Source organism: Amblyraja radiata, chromosome 2 (genome assembly GCF_010909765.2).
Source record: "Amblyraja radiata isolate CabotCenter1 chromosome 2, sAmbRad1.1.pri, whole genome shotgun sequence".
NCBI classification, from domain to species: domain Eukaryota; kingdom Metazoa; phylum Chordata; class Chondrichthyes; order Rajiformes; family Rajidae; genus Amblyraja; species Amblyraja radiata.
This window is the reverse complement of record NC_045957.1, coordinates 74,097,957-74,118,287: the sequence shown is the minus strand read 5'-3', so window position 1 is coordinate 74,118,287 and position 20,331 is coordinate 74,097,957. Positions and strand designations below refer to the sequence as shown.

The 20,331-nt window shown below is 41.2% G+C and overlaps 1 protein-coding gene across 1 annotated transcript in view; it reads left to right on the top strand.

Moving 5' to 3' along the window:
- Nucleotides 1-20,331, top strand: part of LOC116990913 (cadherin-6-like) — a 222,509-nt gene that overhangs the window by 99,528 nt on the left and 102,650 nt on the right. The window contains exon 3 of the mRNA XM_033049068.1: nucleotides 16,363-16,657. Coding sequence (XP_032904959.1) covers nucleotides 16,363-16,657 — 295 coding nt within the window. The remainder of the gene's footprint in view (nucleotides 1-16,362; nucleotides 16,658-20,331) is intronic.

Genomic DNA, 20,331 nt, shown 5'->3' with positions numbered 1-20,331 from the left:
CACCTTACTCACCATTCTCCTCTGCTGCAAGTCAAATAAGTTTTGTTCCGATCGGTGAAGTAAAAAAAAAGTTAGGAAGGTTTACAAATCGTAAATACTGTCCCTTCCGGAACCCGGCATCAATAACGCGGCGAGGAGAATAAAAAGCTGAAGGTGCGCAGAGTGTTGAGCAGCCCGCACAGAGTGTGCAGCCCACGGGAGTGTCCAGCTAGAGTGTGCAGCTTCTGAGGCGACCAGCACGACCAGCTCGACCTGCCAGAAGCTGATGAGTTGAACCGGAAGCCTCTGAGTGAAGCCGGCGTGGGACCGGGATCTGCTGCGCGAGGCCGAAAGCTGAAGGTGCGGGGTGAGCAGAGTGCGAGCCCCCCCTCCACACACACCAGATTCCCCCTCTCCCCGCTCCCCTCCGCAGCTACCCGCTGCCCCCTGCTGCTACTCGAACCTCCCACTGCTACCCACTCTCCCCCGGTGCTAACCGCTACCCCCGCTGTTACCCGCTCCTCCCCGCTGCTAACCACTCCTACCCGCTCCCCCCCGCTGCTACCCACTCCCCCCTCCTCTCCCTCAACCCTTCCTCTCTCCGCCCTCCTCTCTCCGCCCTCCTCTACCCTCCTCCTCTACCCCCTCCTCTACCCCCCTCCTCTACCCCCTCCTCTACCCCCCTCCTCTACCCCCCTCCTCTACCCCCCTCCTCTACCCTCCTCCTCTACCCCCCTCCTCTACCCTCCTCCTCTACCCCGCCCTCCTCTCCTCCCTCCTCTCCCCCCTCCGCTATACCACTAATTTAAGTGTTATTAGCAAACTTACAAATCATGCCCCCTTTGTTTTCATCCAAGATGTTAATGCATATGTCAAACAAAAGGAAGCCAGAGCCACTCCTTACGATGCACCACTAGTCACAGGCTTTCAATCTGTAAAAGAACATAATCACCTTCTGACCCTTCCACAAGCTAAGTCAGTATCCAATTGGCTAGCTCACCCTGGATAACTTAGTATGATGTCAGTGGTTGGAGCTTGTACACTGGAAGTCAGAGCTTATTCTGCTGCCCTGCTAAGATATTGAATGGAGAAACAAAGAACTGAAGTTGCAGGTTTTAACTCAGCGGGTCAGGCAGCATCTCTGGAGAAAAAGGATGGGTGATATTCGTGTCAGGATGACCAAAAACATCACCTATCCTTTTCTCCAAAGATGCTGCCTTACCTTCTGAGTTACTACAGCACTTGGTGTCTCAGATATAAGATACAGTAGCTTCAGCCTGTGCTGCAATCGAGTTGATACCTCAGCTTTATGACACTGCATGGAACAGGCCACCACTTGGACACTGTAAAAGATGGCCCCCAATGATCCCTGAAAAGCTCAGTCTTGTGAGAACGAATATATGCACAAATATACTCCAGGCAACTGATACTGAATTAATCTTATCTTTAGTTTTTTCTGCAGGCCATTTGTGCCCATTCATAATGCATGTGCAAATCCTGCCTCTAGGCTGCCCGACAATCGCAGGATCGGAGGTGGTGGGTGTGAGTGCCATGTGTGAGTGTTCCTCATCCAAGGCATGTTCAAGTGAGTCATGTTTAGCTTTATAAGAGAAGAAACCTTTAGTGAAAGAGCAAGCGAACATCTGCAGTTGCACGATCTACATTCTGTAAATTCAGAATAGTTGTTGGAAGGGAAAACTCGAATTTAATTAGATTAACACTGGCCAGTATTAATCTAATGCTGCAATGACGGGTATGTGCTTGCCCACTGTCAGTTTTTGTTATGGCTGCCACCTTCTTTTGTAAGCAAAAGGGAAGTGTTTTAGTGCCTTGTTACACCTTACGGTGCTACGCCAGCCCTGACTGAACGGGTTTCAGGATGTACAGGCTGTGAAGTGTGAATCAGAGTGGTGCTCCGGAGTGTTGATCTAAGCACATATTAGCTGGAAGTTATGTTCTATACAGATTGCTGTTAATGAGTGATGGAGATGGATGGCTCAGAGCAGTGTGACACTGGTTACACAACCATTAAGGACAGGATTTGATGTGCTCTCTAACATTAACTACGTTTGTTACCATTAAAATTCTTGCAGCACTGTTTCCATTTATTCTTTGTTTTACTCCTGGCATTCACTTTAAGTCCACCTTCCTCCAATTACTATTTGAGTATGAACTGTTGGAATGACTTCAACCAGTGGTTGTAGGCAAGGAGCACCTCCTCTTTTGAGTGTCTCACACATGACTTCTGTGTAAGGTAACCCAGACCATAAGTAGCTTCCAAATGATTTTCTAAGATAAAGGGACAGTAAAGGGGCAGCACAGTGGCACCACGGTAGAGTTGCTGCCTTACAGCGCTAGAGACCTAGGTTTGATCACGACTACTGGGCTGTTGGTACGGAGATTGTAGTTTCTCCCTGTGACCCCGTGGGTTTTCTCCGGGTGCTCCGGTTTCCTCCCACACTCTAAAGACGTACAGGTTTGTAGGTTAATTGGCTTCGGTAAAAATTCTAAATTGTCCCTAGTGTGTAGGATAGTGCTCGCGTACGGGGATCACTGGTCGATGCGGACACGGTGTGCCGATGGGCCTGTTTCTGCGCTGTATCTCTCTAATCTAAAGCAAAGTAAAGCGCCGCTCAATGTACATTGTAAACTATGTAATGTAGTGTGCATATGACATTTATGTGCATCCCTCAGGAGGTTGGACAGGCAAGAAAATTAATAATGCATCGCACTTTTTCCAGTGCTTTTCAGATTAGTCTCGAAAGATTCTTCCTTGCATTGACTGGAGCATATGATGACTTAAGGGCTTGTCCAACTTACGTGTCCTTGGCACGCAAATTACGCGACCGTCTGGTCGCGTTGAGCCACGACGGTCCAGCGAAGGTCGCGCGCGACCTCATTTGACCGCACAGCCGTCTGGAGCGTGTGACGTCCTTTGACGATGGACACCAAGCTAGAGTAACACATCGGGACTGGCAGCATCTCTGGAGAGAAGCAATGGGTGACATTTCGTGTCGAGACTTCTTCAGTCTGAAAAGAAGGGTCTTGACCCGAAACATCATCCATTCCTTCTCTCCAGAGATGCTACCGGTTCCGCTGAGTTACTCCAGCATTTTGTGTCTATCTTCAATTTTCTTGGTCCCGCTCTGGGAGTAGAAATAGAGGCGGATCCGGACCACAAAGGCCATTAGCCCCAGGCTGAGTTTGGCGATCGTTTGCCTGCTTCTGCTGCAGTTGGAGGTGAGACGTTGCGTCGCGCCAGGGTCTTGGGCCTGTCCCACTTTGGCCGTCAGTTCCGCGACAGGCCGTTGGCATGCAAAGATTTTGTTTGCTACAAAAATTTCGGAGCCCCGCGCGATTTCGTGCACAACTACAAACCCCTCCGCGTTTCTCAGTGGGACCGGCCCCGCGCGGTCATACGATGCCCGTGCGCTTCAACGCGACCACGAGGTCACGTAATTTGCGTGCCAAGAACACGTAAGTGGGACAGGCCCTTTAGGACACGTAAATGGGGCAGGCTCAAGGCCAGCTCTACTTATCACAAGCTAATTCTTCATGGGGACAGGCTCCAATTTATGTATTTAAGGTAGATAATGTCTGGTTTAGACAATCGTATAAGATAAGCCCCACAAATATAGTTGATTTATATTGTCTTTTTATAATTTAGCGGTCTATTACTGGTTTTTGATAAGTAGAACACTTAATCTAGCAATGTTACAACATTTTGAGATTTTAAAAATCAAGTGCAATTTATCCCATCAGATAAAGCATAAAAAGAAGTTTAATTTGTCACCCAATTCACTTTCATATCTTCAGTATTAAAAAATGTTATGGCCATTTTCATACTCGGAAATTAGCATCTTGTTCCCTATTGATTTTCCATTGACTTAACACAAAAGCTGTGATCAAGAACAGTCTAAAGCCCATAACTTTATTAAAAATTAAGAGAACTGAAAGAAATTTTCAGTTATTATAGTTTGAAGCATTCTGAAACAAATATTAAACAATCTTACTTGGATGACCTGAAATTAAAGCATATAATTAGTTAGTTACCCAATTGTAGCTAATTCCAAAATTCAATTACTAGATCTAAACATCTATCCATTTCTTAAGGAAAGATTAACATTTTTAAATAGCCTAAGTGTCCAAAGAACATTCACAAAATAATTCACAATAAAACATGATTTTTAAATCTCATTGACATTAATTTATAGGCCAAATGGAAGGGATTTAGTGTTCAATTGCTGTAAATTAATGGCCATTTAAATCAGCTTGCGAGTGGGATTTTGTAGAACGCGCTGGTTTGGAATGCTGCCATTGCGGTGAATTTGAAGCCCATATTGCATGAAAGATACTGCGGGATTGAATGGGCCCCCAAATCAGCTACTCGCAACATAAAATTTTGTATAAAGGGATCTTAAGAAGCCCTTTTTAATGTAAAAATAAACAACCCACCTTGCCTTGTCCCCTACATGAGATCCATCCCGTTGTCGGTGTTCGCGGCTTTAGAGGATGATTTTTAATCTACTAAACAATTAAATAACCCAATTTAGTTTAAAAATACCTGCAGCGAATGAATTTCGCAGCGATTTTTCGTCAGCAACTAAGTAGGCTGAACAACATCAATTTCAACAGCCTAGGGAAAATCGCGTTTTAAACCCGTCCCCCTCTCAAAGGCACCAAAGTCGTGCACACGGGCAGCGGCAGAACTGCAGCGCCGCTGAAGGTAAGTTTTGCAACATACCTACTTAATCGAAGGGCTATAAATTATTTGTAATACCTTTTTTGAATTAGCCTTTCAGTAGTTTGCCCTATTTAATGTGAATGGACTGAGGTTTGTTTGCATTCTCATAACATTTACCATGTTTGGAGCCAATCTGTTCTCCAGACATTTCGTATGCATTATATAACTCAAATTTGCCCAATGCACCAGTGCAATTTGTTTAATGCACCTGCTTGCATTGAGCAATCATCTCATGTAAGGATTGTTAGTTTTAAATTAAGACATCCTGAATTCCTCCAAGCAAATTTTCTCTGAAATTTTTCAAAACACAGATGATAAATTTGTAAATAAATATAATTTATATTAAAGAGTTTTATATTAATTTGGAAACTTCAGCTGCAATGACATCTGATGGATTTTAAGCAGAGACAGGAACAAGTCATGGTAATTTCACTCTTTTAATGAGAAAATCTCCAGTAGAGTTTTAAAAGCTTGAACCATCATGAAATCTGACATTTTACAAAAGTAGATTTGTCAAATAAATACATGCTTCTTTATTATATTTAATATTGTTAAATGGATATAGTGAGTCAGGTTATTCCTTTTAAGGAGTACTATTCTCAGAGCTATTAGGCTCGAATATTAACCAGTACTTTAGGGGGTAAGTAGCAGCTCTTTAATTTGTACATAGCAGCTGAAACCTCTGGAGTTGAAATAAAATAAAAGAAAGACTTGCAATTCCAGAGCACTTTTAATGACCTTAAGAACATCTCAGAGCACTTTACAGACAGTGAAGTGTATTAAAGTTGTACTTTAAAAAATACTGCAGTCAATTTGCACATCATAAATTCCCACAGACAACAATGTAATTACGCGCAGATATTTCGTTTTTTTGAGTGATGTTGATTGAGAGCCAAGTGTGATTCCAACGGGACCTCTCTTCATATTTGTTTCTAATTTGCATGTCAGTATCATAGGATATCTGGTATTAGATTAATTGTTGACAATTAATTGTCCCCCAGAATAGATGCACAATGTTAAGTGGCTTGAAATTATTCCAAGTGGCTCCTGTGTTTACATTTTATGTCCTTGGAATATTAATGCTGTATATGTAATATTATATATTTTTTGCACTATACTTTACTTCTGGAACGTTGCGAGAGAAGACAATAGAGACAAATTTTAGAAGCAGAGTTCAATGCACAATACTATATCATCCCTCCTCCGACCTTGTTCTCCGCCAGTCTGACTGTCCCCATAATTAAATGTTATCTCTGTATGCTTTGTTGTCATCTTCTAGCTAACAAACATCTATTCTCCATTTTCTTTGTACCTCGTCCCCTTTAAGGTCTCGTTTTCACATCTTACATTTCCTTATCTCTGTGTCTCCCTCTCCCCTGACTGTCTGAAGAAGGGTCTTGACCCGAAACGTCACCCATTCCTTCTATCCATAGATGCTGCATGTCCCGTTGATTTACTCCAGTATGTTGTTACTACCATATAATATCTTTGGCAGTGCCAATATCCAACTTTGTTTCTCCCAACATATTCTAAAAGATAGGTAAATAATAATATTACTTCAGCTCTTTTGTTTATTTTTCTTTTAAACATATTCACGGTATGGGAAAAGACCATTTAGCCCTTCAAGCTGCTCTTCCATTCATGGAAAATTGTGACTGATCTATGAGTTAGCTCCATATCCAAAAACTGGAAGTTCTATCACCATAGAGTCATGAAGATCAGAAACTGGCTCTTCGGCCCAAATTGCCCACGATGACCATGATGTCCCATCATAGCTAGTCCCACCTGCTCAGATTTGGCCCAAGCCCTTTAAACCTTTCCTATCCCTGAAATTCTTTCATCAGATTTTAATGCAGCGAGCTTCAGGATCAATCTTCAGTTTTCTAAAACATTCTCTGTGAAGCTGAGCTATCTTCTGGGCTACTCACAATCAGTGTACATCATAGATACATAGAAAATAGTTGCAGGAGTAGGCCATTCAGTCCTTTGAGCCAGCACTGCCATCCAATGTGATCATGGCTGATCATCCACAATCAGTAGCGCGTTCCTGCCTTCTCCCCATATCCCCTGATTCCACTAGCCTTAAGAGCTCTATTTAACTCTCTTTTGAACGCATCCAGTGAATCGGCTTCCACTGCCTTATGAGGCAGAGAATTCTACAAATTCATAACTCTCTGGGTGAAAAAGTTTTTCCTCAGTTCAGTTCTAAATGGCCTACCCTTTATTCTTAAACTGTGGCCCCTGGTTCTGGACTCCCCCAACATCGGGAACATGTTTCCTGCATCTAGCGTGTTCAATCCCTTAATAACCTTATGTTCCTGGATATAAGATGCCCTCTCATCCTTCTAAATTACAGTGAATACAAGCCCAGTCGTTCTATTCTTTCATCATATGACAGTCCCGCCATCCCGGGAATTATCCTCGTGAACCTACGCTACACTCCCTCAATAGCAAGAATGTCCTTCCCCAAATTAGGAGACCAAAACTGCACACAATACTCCAGGTGTGGACTCACCGGGGCCCTGTACAACTGCAGAAGGACCTCTTTGCTCCTATACTCAAATCCTCTCTTTATGAAGGCCAACATGCCATTAGCTTTCTTCTTTGTCTGCTGTACCTGCATCTTTACTTTCAATGACTGATGTACAAAGACAACCAGGTCTCGTAACACTTCCCCTTTTCCTAATCTGACACCATTCAGATAATAATCTGCCTTCTTGTTCTTGCCGCCAAAGTGGATAACCTCACATTATCCACATCATAAGCACCTCAAAACAATGTGGGGCAAATAATCATTTTTTATTTTTAAAAATCAGCACCCAGAACAGTGAAAAACTGGAAGTTACACAGTGTATCTTTATTTCATGTCACAGTATGCAAATATTACTAATTTCATACTGACTTCAATGGAGCCGAACATGCAAAAGATGAGTACAATCAGCAATCTATACTTACATATGTTTATGTATATGTTCAATGCTTGTGAACAGAGACAATAGAGTCTTCACCAGTGCAGTCGTGATAGCTGCTTTGTGAAAGAATTATTGTTGAGAGAAATTAAAGGGAGCCTTGTTCGTCATTTGTGCCATACCATATCTGTCCTTAGAATTGTTGTATGATGCTTCTGGATTCAATTGTGCACAAATTATACTGCGCAACTCTGTCAGTCCTTGATATGGATAAGGGAAAACTCTTCATTCAAATAACAGATGAAGCAAATATTTCCATCAATTGAATTTTGAAATGGCAGCACTTATTTACTCTTTTCACCCGGCAGGCCTCCCATAGAACTATGGTCAATTGGACACATTCAGTCCCCTCCTACATGAATCAAGCACAGCAATCCAAAACCCACCCACACTTCCTTTCAAGTTAATGCTCACTCAGAACGTTGACAACCAAAGTTTCTTGTCTTGACCGTTATCTGAACGCCACTGTGCAGGTTTCACCTTATTGGATGCTTGATGGGGAATATGTACAGAAATGTTTAGTCAATTTTAAGATTTGACTTTTTGATGCATAAAGTTGAAATTGAAATGCAAACCACTGTGAACGTTTCACCCAAAGCAAGAGCATAAATATCTCAACCTGTCTTCTTCATGTTCCTGCAATATTGATTAACTCGGAGGGAATCATAGAATTATTCCAATTTGTTTGTTTGCTGTATTACTATAGATTGTTTGATTCATATTTAAATATAAACTACTGTAAATAATCCAACCAAGAAATCATTAAAAACTAAAGCTAGCAAATAATGTGTTAAGTAACTTCAAGTCCAAATTTGCCACAAGTTTAGTAACTGAAGCTTTTAGGAATAAACTATATGAGCACAATGAATACACAGATATCTTCACTTAAAGTGGGGAAGTTAAGGTAAAATATCACTACCGTGATTTGAAGGGAGAATTATTTAGTGCCAGTTATAGTCAAATAAGGAATAATTGTGTTGAGGAATGTATTCATTTATTATTGTCACGTGTACCGAGGTACAGTGAAAAGCTTTTTTGTTGCTTGCTATCTAGTCAGGAAAAAGACTATACATGATTGCAATTAAGCCGTCCACAGTGTACAGACACGGGATAAAGGACATAACGTTTAGAGCACGATAAAGTCCAATTAATTGTGATTAAAGATAGTTTGAAGGACTCCAATGAGGTAGATGAGAGTTCAGGACCGCTCTCTAGCTGGTGAGAGTACGGCTCAGTTACCCGATAACAGATGCGAAGAAACTGGAGGTCTGTGTTTTCAAACCTGTACCTCTTGCCTGATGTGAGAGGGGAGAAGAGGAAGTGACTGGGGTGAGACGTCCTTGATTATGATGGTGGCCTTGCTGAGGCAGCGTGAAATGTAAATGGAGTCAATGGAAGGGAGGTTGGTTTGTGGGCTGCCCTAGGCTGCTTCCACAATTCTCCGCAATTTCTAGTAGTCTTGGGTAGAGCTGTTCTGAAACCATGGTGTGATGCATCCTGATAAAATGTTTTCTACGGTGCATCTGTAGAAGTTGGAGAGTTGATAGGGACATGCCAAACTTCCTAAGCCTAAGAAAGTAGAGAATTCGAGGCGTCGGTGTGTTTTCTTGGCCATTGCTTTGATATGGGTGGTCCAGGACAAATTGCTAGTGATATTTATTCCTAAGATCTTGAAGTTATCAGCCATCTCTACTTTAGCAGCATCAATGTATACCAGGGTATGTGTGCCACTTTGCTTTCTGCAGTCAATCACAATCCCTTTTGTTTTATTTTAAGTTTATAACTCAGCTTGTAATAATTCTTAAGTCAGGGCAATGTTAGCATGCCTCAGAACTGACACAGAAGTATTGAACTAAAGCCCTCTGAAGTCTTAAATTTCTCATGCCAATTTAATGTTATCCATAAATTTAGATAATGACCCCAATTTCTCTGTGTTTTTCATGTGGAGCTATTGGCATTTCTTGGGGTAAGTGCTAGAGAGTTTGTTGTCTACCCACATAGTCCAAACGTCTTGGCAAAGCTCTACCAGCCATTTCCTGAAGGCATTCTACAACTGGTCTCGACAAAATGGAACCAAATCAGAATGAGTCCCCTTGGTTTTACATAGAGAATCTGCATCAGGCTGGATCTGCTGAGGATCTGTGATCCCATTCATGTGAATGAGGACTGTACCCCACCAAAGAATGTTAAATTACATTTTTTACGTTTTTGCTTTAATATATCAAATTTTCAGTATTTTAGTTGACCTTGGAAAATAACAATTGTTTTTAAGATGTTTTCACTGTTTTAGGTTTTAATACTTTGTGAAGGTTGTCCATTTTCAATGATATTCAGATCTATTGTAAAATATCGACAGTTTTGATATGAGACAAAGTTGGGGGCAGCACTTTTGCATCTGTAGAAGATTTTCTGAGATGTTTTATAGATGGGGCGTTTTTTAGCTTGTCCAGGTTACATAATTACATTGTCACCCAAGCTTACCCTATGCAGCTCCAGAACTACTCAGGCCAGCAAGATTAGCACAGGAAGCTTGCCGTAATCCGGAAAATCCAGCTCAAGCACATTTAGTTTAGTTTAGAGATACAGCGCGGAAACAGGCTCTTTGGCGCAGAGTCTGCACCAACCTGCGATCTCCGCACACTAACATTATCCTACACACAATAGGGACAATTTACATGTATATCAAGCCAATTAACATACCAACCTGTATGTCTTTAGAGTGTGGGAGGAAACCGAAGATCTCGGAGTAAACCCTCGCAGGTCACGTGGAGAACGTACAAACACCGTACAGACAAGCACCCGTAGTCAGGATCAAACTCGGGTCTCTGACCTGTAAGGCAGTAGCTCTATTGCTGCGCCATAGTGGTGTCTGAGTCCAAAGTTAAAATTATTGATACAGACTGGGACCAATAGTGATCCTAGCATGGGTCCTTAGGGGTTTTGTACAAAACACATTACACCACTCGGAGTAGTTGCCCTTTACTTCTGCTATCTACTTTTCTCCTGGTTTTATAACACTGCATGCTCTAATATACTTTAAATTATTATCAAAGACCATTGGTGATTTATTTATGTTTCATTCGCAAGAAGAAGATCTAGATAATCTGCATTAATTGTTCAACCGTTGTCTGCTATCTTTGTTACTTTCAAATAATTTAATGAGGTTCTTCAAGCAGCACTTTGTTGACCATTCATCATTTTTATGTTGCCCATTTATTGTTTTAATATTGGCTCCTAGCAATTTATTTTTTACTTTAGTGGAGATTCCATTATTTTTTAGCATTGATTTTTCGTACCATTGATCAACGTGGTGATTAAGTTACTGGACCAGCATCTAGAGACCTGAGTGATTAATCCCGAGACATGAATTTAAATCCCGCTACGGCGGCTGGGTTATTTAGTTTCAAGGAATTATATAAATCCAGAATAAAAACCGGTATCTGTGGCCATCGAATTGTCATATAATTTTAAAAACTCATCAAGTTCACCGATGTCTTTCGGGGATGGAAATCTCTAGGACATGCCTGACTTGGCCTCTACACGACTCACAATATAAAAACTGGAGGAAGGAATAAGCACATCGGACCTTCACATCTTCTTTAATATTCAAAAAAATCAAATCCAATCTTTACCACGCTGCCACTTTCTTTAATATATCCAAACATGTAACACAGTTAAGGGATGATTTTAAATTAATAATAAAGTATGACCTTGGCAACAATATCCACAGCCAATGAAGGTACAGATTTAAAAAATGCTGAGATAACTATTGTAGCGCTCCCTGAAGATGGTCTACAAAGCACCACTCTACAGACAACACTTTTTTTCTGACATGTAATACTACCCCTGCTATCTGTTCTTTAATTTCTCTGAGAATGCATCAATCCTGTTCAGTGTATTTAACCACTTTGAGTTTGGTTAGGTTATTTAATATGTCTCTAGCTTGTTTTGATCATTTCTAACCTCATTTTTTTGATAAATATACCTGATTTGTCTCTCTGGTAAATACTGAAGCAAAGTAATTATTTAATATTTCTCCTATGCTGCTAATGCTGCCTCTGCACTCGCCATCTCTTAATGACTCAATTTCCATTTAAGCTTTCCATTTTGTTATATATATGCGTGCAGAATATTTTTCTATTTTATTAGCTATTCCCTTATAATTTAATTTCATACTTCCTTGTTAGTTTCCTGGATACTTTATTGATTTCTCACTTAATTTTTTCACTTTCCCCCTTATCAAACTCTCTCCTGTAGTTAGTAAATGGCGCATTTCTTTCTCTCAATTTTCCAATTTGTGTCTTTATTCATCTATTGGATCTTATTAGTGTTTAGTTTGTTGTTAATTTTTGTCAGAAGATATCGAACACTTTTGAAGAAAGTCTGAAGAAGGGCCTCGACCCGAAACGTCGCCTATTTTCTTCGCTCCACAGATGCTGCCTCACCCGCTGAGTTTCTCCAGCATTTTTGTCTACCTTCAATTTTCCAGCATTTGCAGTTCCTTCTTGAACACTTTTTACATTTTTTTTTATCAGTGTTTGGTAATAGCATTGCTTTATTTTCCCACATTCGATTCTCAATCCATCAAAAATAATTTTTTGAGAACTCTTTCCCTGATATATCCCTCAATTATTTGTCTGAATGTATTACGACCATTTTTTCTCCCATGTCTCCAACCTTTACTTCTCTAACCTGCTCTAGTTCCAGTGATGAACGTCAGACAGTGTCAATATTTGGCAGACTTCTAAACACTGATTAGGAATGAATTCCTGTGTACATTATAGGTAGATGCACAGAGTCTCTTGCCCAGAGTAGGTGAATCGAGGACCAGAGGATATAGGTTTAAGGTGAAGGGAAAAATATTTAAAAGGAATCTGAGGGGTAACTTTTCACATAATGGGTGATGGGTGTATGGAACAAGCTGCCAGAGGAGGTAGTTGAGGTTGGGACTATCCCAACATTTTAGAAACAGTTATACAGGTACATGGATAGGGCAGGTTTGCAGGGATATGGAACTAGTGTAGTGTAGGATATTGGACTAGTATAGCTGGGACATGTTGGCCGGCATGGGCAAGTTGGGCCAAAGGGCCTGCTTCCACACTGTATCACTCTATGACTCTAACTCTATTCTATTTTTCTTTCACCCAAGTACTCTGCGCAAGTAAATTTAATGTAGTTGAAATCCCCAATGATATTTATATTCCTTTTGCTAAATTGTTTGCCTATTTCCTTCTCTACCCCTCTTTTCATATCTGAAGTCTTCCCCGAACAATGTATCTAATCCACTTTTATCCATGTCCTCGGGAGTTCTATTTCTGTCTTAACTGAAAGCTATCTTATTATATCATTGCGATAAACAAAAACAAAAAAACAACTCACAATTTCCCCTGTCCATCGTGTCCATTCAGAAATGAAGCTTTGGCTGGAGTTTGGAAAAATGCAGGGAAGTGCAACTAATTGGATTGAGTTTTCAAAAGCTACAACAAATGCAATTGGCTGAATCCCATGCCCCTGTGACTTGTGATTGAATGGTGCTGGATTTTATCCTTGGTAGCATTCATAAAATGCAATTGCAGTGTGATCTGATTCACTTTTGGAAATGCTGATGTTACTATCTTGAACACGTATTACAAGGGGCTTTCTGATATCTTTCCCTGTACTCCCGCAACAGGGCGGTAATCAAATAGCTATAGCTGTGATTTAACAAAGTACAAAAGACTAGAGGTACTAATTCTGTCGTAATACACGAGGTTGAGAGATTGCAGTTACCTTAATGTGACAACTAACGCTATGCTGCTGGTCTACACCATGAAATGTGCCCACGTCATTCCATTGACCTTCCGCTTGGGGAGTCTGCATCCTGGGGGCATGAACATTGAATGCTCCCAATTTTGTTAGTCCTTGCTGTCTCCTCCCATTCCCCAGCCTTCGGGCTCCTCCTCCTTTTTCCTTTCTTCTCCCCGCCCCCCCCCCCCCACCCCCGATCAGTCTGAAGAAGGGTTTCGGCCCAAAACTTTCCTTCGTTCCATAGATGCTGCTGCACCCGCTGAGTTTCTCCAGCTGTTTTGTGTACCTTCCACTGAAACATGTCTGGTTCTAGACCAGGTTGCTCTTCCCTGACTTCAATGCCCTCCTGTCTGAGATTATTTTATTTTAAGATAAAGCCCTTGGCTCTTAACAACTGTAATTGCTGCTGCTTCTGTTTTCGAATATAAAAGTTTCACATTATCCCGTCCACACTTGCCAGAACAAACAGAACCTAAGCCCTCTCCTGAGTCGCATCTAAGCTGTTCGATGGAATTTTATTGCATTCAAAGTCAGCAAACACAATTTCAATAATTATAATGGGGTTACATACATGATGGGGCTTTATTTCAAAGGTTTTGGAGTGAGAAAATAATGGAATTACATGTAGGGGGAAAAAAAGCAAAAACGTGCCCACCCATGTCTCTTTTGTTGAAACAAAGAATGACAAAAATATCAAATGTAAACAAACAAATCCTCAGACAAGTAGCAGGGTTCCAATATAGTACCAAAGATTGTGGGTGCAGCACTAAGGACGCCTACTTCTGGTTGCATTGTGAAAATTATGGACGTGAACACTGGTAAAAGAACAGGGGGTCAGAGATAATAGGGCATTAGAGGAATAAAAGGACAAATACAGGTCGTTCTCCCTGTTTTCACAGCTTGTACATTTAGAGAGCCATTGGTTCTCTCAAGGTTTGCTGGCATACATTTTTGGTCAGTTTCTTTGTGTGAGCACCATAAACTGCCTCAATTGTACAACTTTGTTAATATAGTGAGCCAATATAAATATGGTTTCGACTCAATATTTGAGTTGAAATCTACATGGAGAAACTGATGTCAGAAATTGGTTAAGGAACGAGATGTGGTGGCAAGCTTTAGTCAGGTGCTGGGCTAGAAATTCCACCAGCGAGCAGAGGATAATTTCTTCAGGGCTGGCATTCCTCTAAGAGAAGTGACAGTGATTTCAATAATAAATGATTTTTTTTTAAAACTGCAGGTAGCATCATAGTCATACAGCACGGAAACAGGCCCTTCAGCCCAACATGTTCTTAGCGACCAAGATGCCCCATCTAAGTTAGTCTCATTCATTCACATTTGGCCCATCCCCTCTAAACATTTCTTATTCATGTACCTGTTCAAATATCTTTTAAATGTTGTTATAGTACCTGCCTCAACCACCTCCTCTGGCAACCCGTGCCATATACCCATCTCCTTTCCTCTCAAAAGGTTCCCCTCAGGTTCCAATTAAATAATTCCCCTCTCACCTTAAACCTATGGCCTCTAGTTTGGATTTGGCTCTCCTGGAAAAAAGACCATGCATTCAACCTATCTATTCCCTTATAATTTTATATACCTTTATAATATCGCCCCACATCATCCTGTGCTCCAAGGAATGAAGTCCGAGCCTTCCTAACCAATCCCTATAGCTCAGGCCGATGAGTTCCAGCAATATAATTGTAAATCTTTTCTGCATCCTTTCCATCTTAATGGCATCTTTCCTGTAGAAAAGTGATCGACAATGAACACAATACTCTAAATGCGACCTAACCAGTGTCTTGTATAACTGAAACATGTCCCAAATTTTATACTTAGTTCCCTGACTACTGAAGGCCAATGTGCCAAATAGCCTTCTTCACCACCAGTTATGTCATTTCAGGGAGCTACAGTATGTACTTGTGCCCTTGGGTCCCTATGCTCTACAACACTGCCCAGGGCCCTACTAGTCACTGTGAAGGTCCTGCCCTGGTTTGACTTCCGAATATGCAACACCTCGCTCTTATCTGCATTAAACCTCATTAGCCATTTATCAGCCCACCTGCCCGGCTGATCAAGATCCTGCTGTAATTCTTAATAACCATCTTCACTGTCTACGATACCACCTATTTAGTATTCATCTGCAAACATACAAATCATGCCTTGTACATTATCATCCATTAGATCAATTATATAGATGATGACAAACTTAAATGGCCCCAGCGCCGATCACTGGGCACCACCAGTCACAGGCCTGCAGTCTGATGGTGTTATAAAATCTGAAATAAAAACTGAAAATGCAGAAAACGTTCAGCACGTCAGGTAGCTCTGATGAAAGGTCCTGGAATTGAAGTGTTCATTATTTCTCTTTCCACAGATGCTGCCTGACCTGCTGACTATTTTCAGCATCTTCTGTTTTTATTTCAGATTTTCAGCAGTAGTAGGGTTTCCTTTTTCTCCCACATATATGACTGCATGCGACCGATAATCAGTTTCTAACCTTATGGCTATATGAATGATTGGAAAATTGTTTAACCTCTGCTCACAATTTAAATATGAAACACTCTTTAATTGGCCATATATGTCGTAGAGTAGGATGTGATTTAGAAGAACAGTGGGTGACAATATGTTTAAGAGAAAGCTAGATAACTACAAAAGAGGTAAAGACATAGGTATTGCTACTGTGATTGCAGGGAGGCTCATTTGGAAAATTAATGCAAACATGGACCTCCTTGATCTCATGGTCAGTTTCTATGTTTGGAAATAAATGATGATATGATCTGTAGTCATTCACTGTATGATGTTTATTATCTCCTGAATCCTTGCTGATATCCTACAATCTCTTTTCCCTTCAAGATTTGTAAATGCTGTTCTCTCTTCTTTCCACAGCTACACTCTGATGTTGATAACGGAGATGGCACGCTTAAATATATTTTGTCCGGAGACGGGGCTGGTACAGTTTTCAGTATTGACGAGAACACTGGGGACATTCATGCCTTAAAGAAAATGGACCGGGAGGAAAGGTCTTTTTATGCATTACGAGCCCAAGCCATTGAAAGACGGACTGGCAGGCCTGTGGAACCAGAATCGGAGTTTATTATTAAGATCCATGATATCAATGACAATGAACCAAAGTTTTCAAGGGCAACCTATTTGGCCACTGTTCCGGAAATGTCTGATGTCGGTAAGTTAAAGGAGGTGGGACATCTTGATAAAGAGAAAATCCAATCAGTAAAGATTAAATTGAACTTTTTCCATTGTGTCATCTTTTTGTATCTGCTTACACTTTCATTTTGCTTTGAGCAAGGTTAGAGATGTATGTGTCATGATGGTTAGAGGTGTATGTCATGATGGTTTCATGTTCATTTCTATGGATGCCATTGTCAACAGATTACCTGGCACAATAATTCATGATGTGGACCATAGCATAATTGGCATGGACTTGATTGCACTGGGATGTTTTATCATGTCTGCTTTCTTGTTAGCAGCTCCATATTCCCTGGTCCATTTTCAAATGGTTCAAAGTGGATCAGATCTTTAAGTAAGGTTGAAAGCTGTCATTTTCATTCTTGTCTGCCCTTGTGGAATGCAGCTTGTTCTGTGGAGACATCTGAGGAACTGATTGCTTCTAACAGTAAAAATGTTTTTCTCTTTGGTCTGAGAATATTAGCACTGACAAATGGAGTAAGTTCTGACATCAATGATTGGATATCTGTCATTACCAGGCTGAGGTGCAATAAAGTTCCTTATATTCTACCATTAATGATACTTCACCACAACTCAACTAGGATAGTAGTGTAAAACTTTGGTTTCTCATTGCAATTTGCTTCTAATTATTCAGCTGCACCTACCATGGGACAAATCCAAATCCATCTCAATAACAGTGGATAAAAGGAAAGACTTGCAAATATGTAGTAGGAAGGAACTGCAGATGCTGGTTTAAACCGAAGATGAACACAAAAAGCTGGTATAACTCAGCAGGTCAGTCAGTATCTCTGGACAAAAGGAACAGGTGACGTTTTGGGTCAAGACCCTTCTTCAGACTGAGAGTCAGGGGAAATGGAAACGAGAGATATAGACAGTGATCTAGAAAGATATAGAACAAATGAATGAAAGATATGTAAAAAACATGTAGGCTCTTTCACAACCTCAGCATATCCCAATCAATGATGTAAATCTGAATTATAGTCTGCATGGTAATGTGTAGCATGTAATTGCTAATTCAGAAGCTCAAATAATGATATGCAGACTTGAGAAGAGGAGCAGGAATAGGTTCAAGCACTCCATTCAATAAGATTGTGATGATCTGATTTTGATCTCAATCTCACTTTCCACCCCAATCCCCATAATCCTTGAATATTGTCGAAAATTCTCTTCATCTCAGCAGTGTATATATCCGATCACCAGTTTTCTAGGAATCAGAGTTTCAATGATTCACCACCCTTTGTCCTCTTTATTGCCATCTTAAATGGGCGAAGACAACCACAAATTCTTCTAAACTCCATTGAGTGAAGGCCAAGCCCGCTCAGCCTCTTCTTCTTGAAGCAATCCCCTTAATTCCAGGAATCGCTAAATCGCCTTCAATGCAAGCAAATCCCTTGATCCCATAAAGCGACTGAAACTAAATGTAGTCCACCATGTGGCCTTACCAGTGCCCAGTGTAAAGCAAGCTCCAATTAGAACTGGCCAAGATCCTAGGGATAATCCTGAGTTTTTCTAAAGCCCAGTGGAATGGGATCATTTACTTTCTACAAAAGTTGTCATCTGAAAGGCAGCTCCCTTGACATTGTTGCTTTCCCTCACTATTCTACTGAAACATTGAGAAATTTGGGCTCACGTTTCGGGGCAATGTCGCAGAGTGGAGACGTCTTATCACTGAAACATAGCTGGGGCGAGAAGAGACTTGTTTCACATCACTCTGGGATGAACTGAAAATGATCACCCAAAGGGGCTAGTGGAATCAAGGGATAATTTTTCAAAACTCTTTAGAATCTGGAGTAGTTCCTGAGGATTGGAGGGTAGCTAATGTATCCCCACTTTTTAAAAAGGGAGGGAGAGAGTAAACAGGGAATTAAAGACCAGTTAGTCTAACATCGGTAGTGGGGAAACTGCTAGAGTCAGTTATTAAAGATGGGATAGCAGCACATTTGGAAAGTGGTGAAATCATTGGACAAAATCAGCATGGATTTGTGAAAGGTAAATCATGTCTGACGAATCTTATAGAATTTTTTGAGGATGTAACTAGTAGAGTGGATAAGGGAGAACCAGTGGATGTGTTATATCTGGACTTTCAGAAGGCTTTCGACAAGGTCCCACATAAGAGATTAGTATACAAACTTAAAGCACATGGTATTGGTGGTTCAGTATTGATGTGGATAGAGAACTGGCTGGCAGACAGGAAGCAAAGAGTAGGAGTAAACGGGTCCTTTTCACAATGGCAGGCAGTGACTAGTGGGGTACCGAAAGGCTCAGTGCTGGGACCCCAGCTATTTACAATATATATTAATGATTTGGACGAGGGAATTGAATGCAACATCTCCAAGTTTGAGGATGACACGATGCTGGGGGGCACTGTTAGCTGTGAGGAGGATGCTAGGAGGCTGCAAGGTGACTTCGATAGGCTGGGTGAGTGGGCAAATGCATGGCAGATGCAGTATAATGTGGATAAATGTGAGGTTATCCACTTTGGTGGCAAAAACAGGAAAGTAGACTATTATCTGAATGGTGGCCGATTAGGAAAAGGGGAGATGCAACGAGACCTGGGTGTCATGGTACACCAGTCATTGAAAGTAGGCATGCAGGTGCAGCAGGCAGTGAAGAAAGCGAATGGTATGTTAGCATTCATAGCAAAAGGATTTGAGTATAGGAGCAGGGAGGTTCTACTGCTGTTGTACAGGGTCTTGGTGAGACCACACCTGGAGTATTGCATACAGTTTTGGTCTCCTAATCTGAGGAAAGACATTCTTGCCATAGAGGGAGTACAGAGAAGGTTCACCAGACTGATTCCTGGGATGTCAGGACTTTCATATGAAGAAAGACTGGATAGACTCGGCTTGTACTCGCTAGAATTTAGAAGATTGAGGGGGGATCTTATAGAAACTTACAAAATTCTTAAGGGGTTGGTCAGGCTAGATGCAGGAAGATTGTTCCCGATGTTGGGGAAGTCCAGAACAAGGGGTCACAGTTTAAGGATAAGGGGGAAATCTTTTTAGACCGAGATGAGAAAAACATTTTTCACAGAGTGTTGAATCTCTGGAATACTCTGCCACAGAAGGTAGTAGAGGCCAGTTCATTGGCTATATTTAAGAGGGAGTTAGATGTAGCCCTTGTGGCTAAAGGGATCAGGGGGTATGGAGAGAAGGCAGGTACAGGATACTGAGTTGGATGATCAGCCATGATCATATTGAATGGTGGTGCAGGCTCGAAGGGCCGAATGGCCTACTCCTGCACCCATTTTCTATGTTTCTATGATATGGGGAGAAGGCAGACACGGGTTATTGATTGAGGACGATCAGCCATGATCACAATGAATGGCGCTGCTGGCTCGAAGGGCCAAATGGCCTCCTACTGCACCTATTTTCTATGTTTCTATGACTGAAGACCTTTACTAAGTTACTAGACAGTCATTGATCAAATATAACTCTGCATAATATTGAGATCTGACCAATTCTGTTCAGTTAGAAAGAATGTTTTATGGAGAACGGACTGACTGCTACAATTGCCGGCTGAAAATCCGGGTTTATTTTGTGTAATATTTTATGACACTGAGAAAAAAAATTATGAGCTCTTCATGTTGCCTTCCCCCCACTCATAGTGAAAAGCAAAATTCTTTTGGTGGGCAGAAGGAAAATTCTTCTG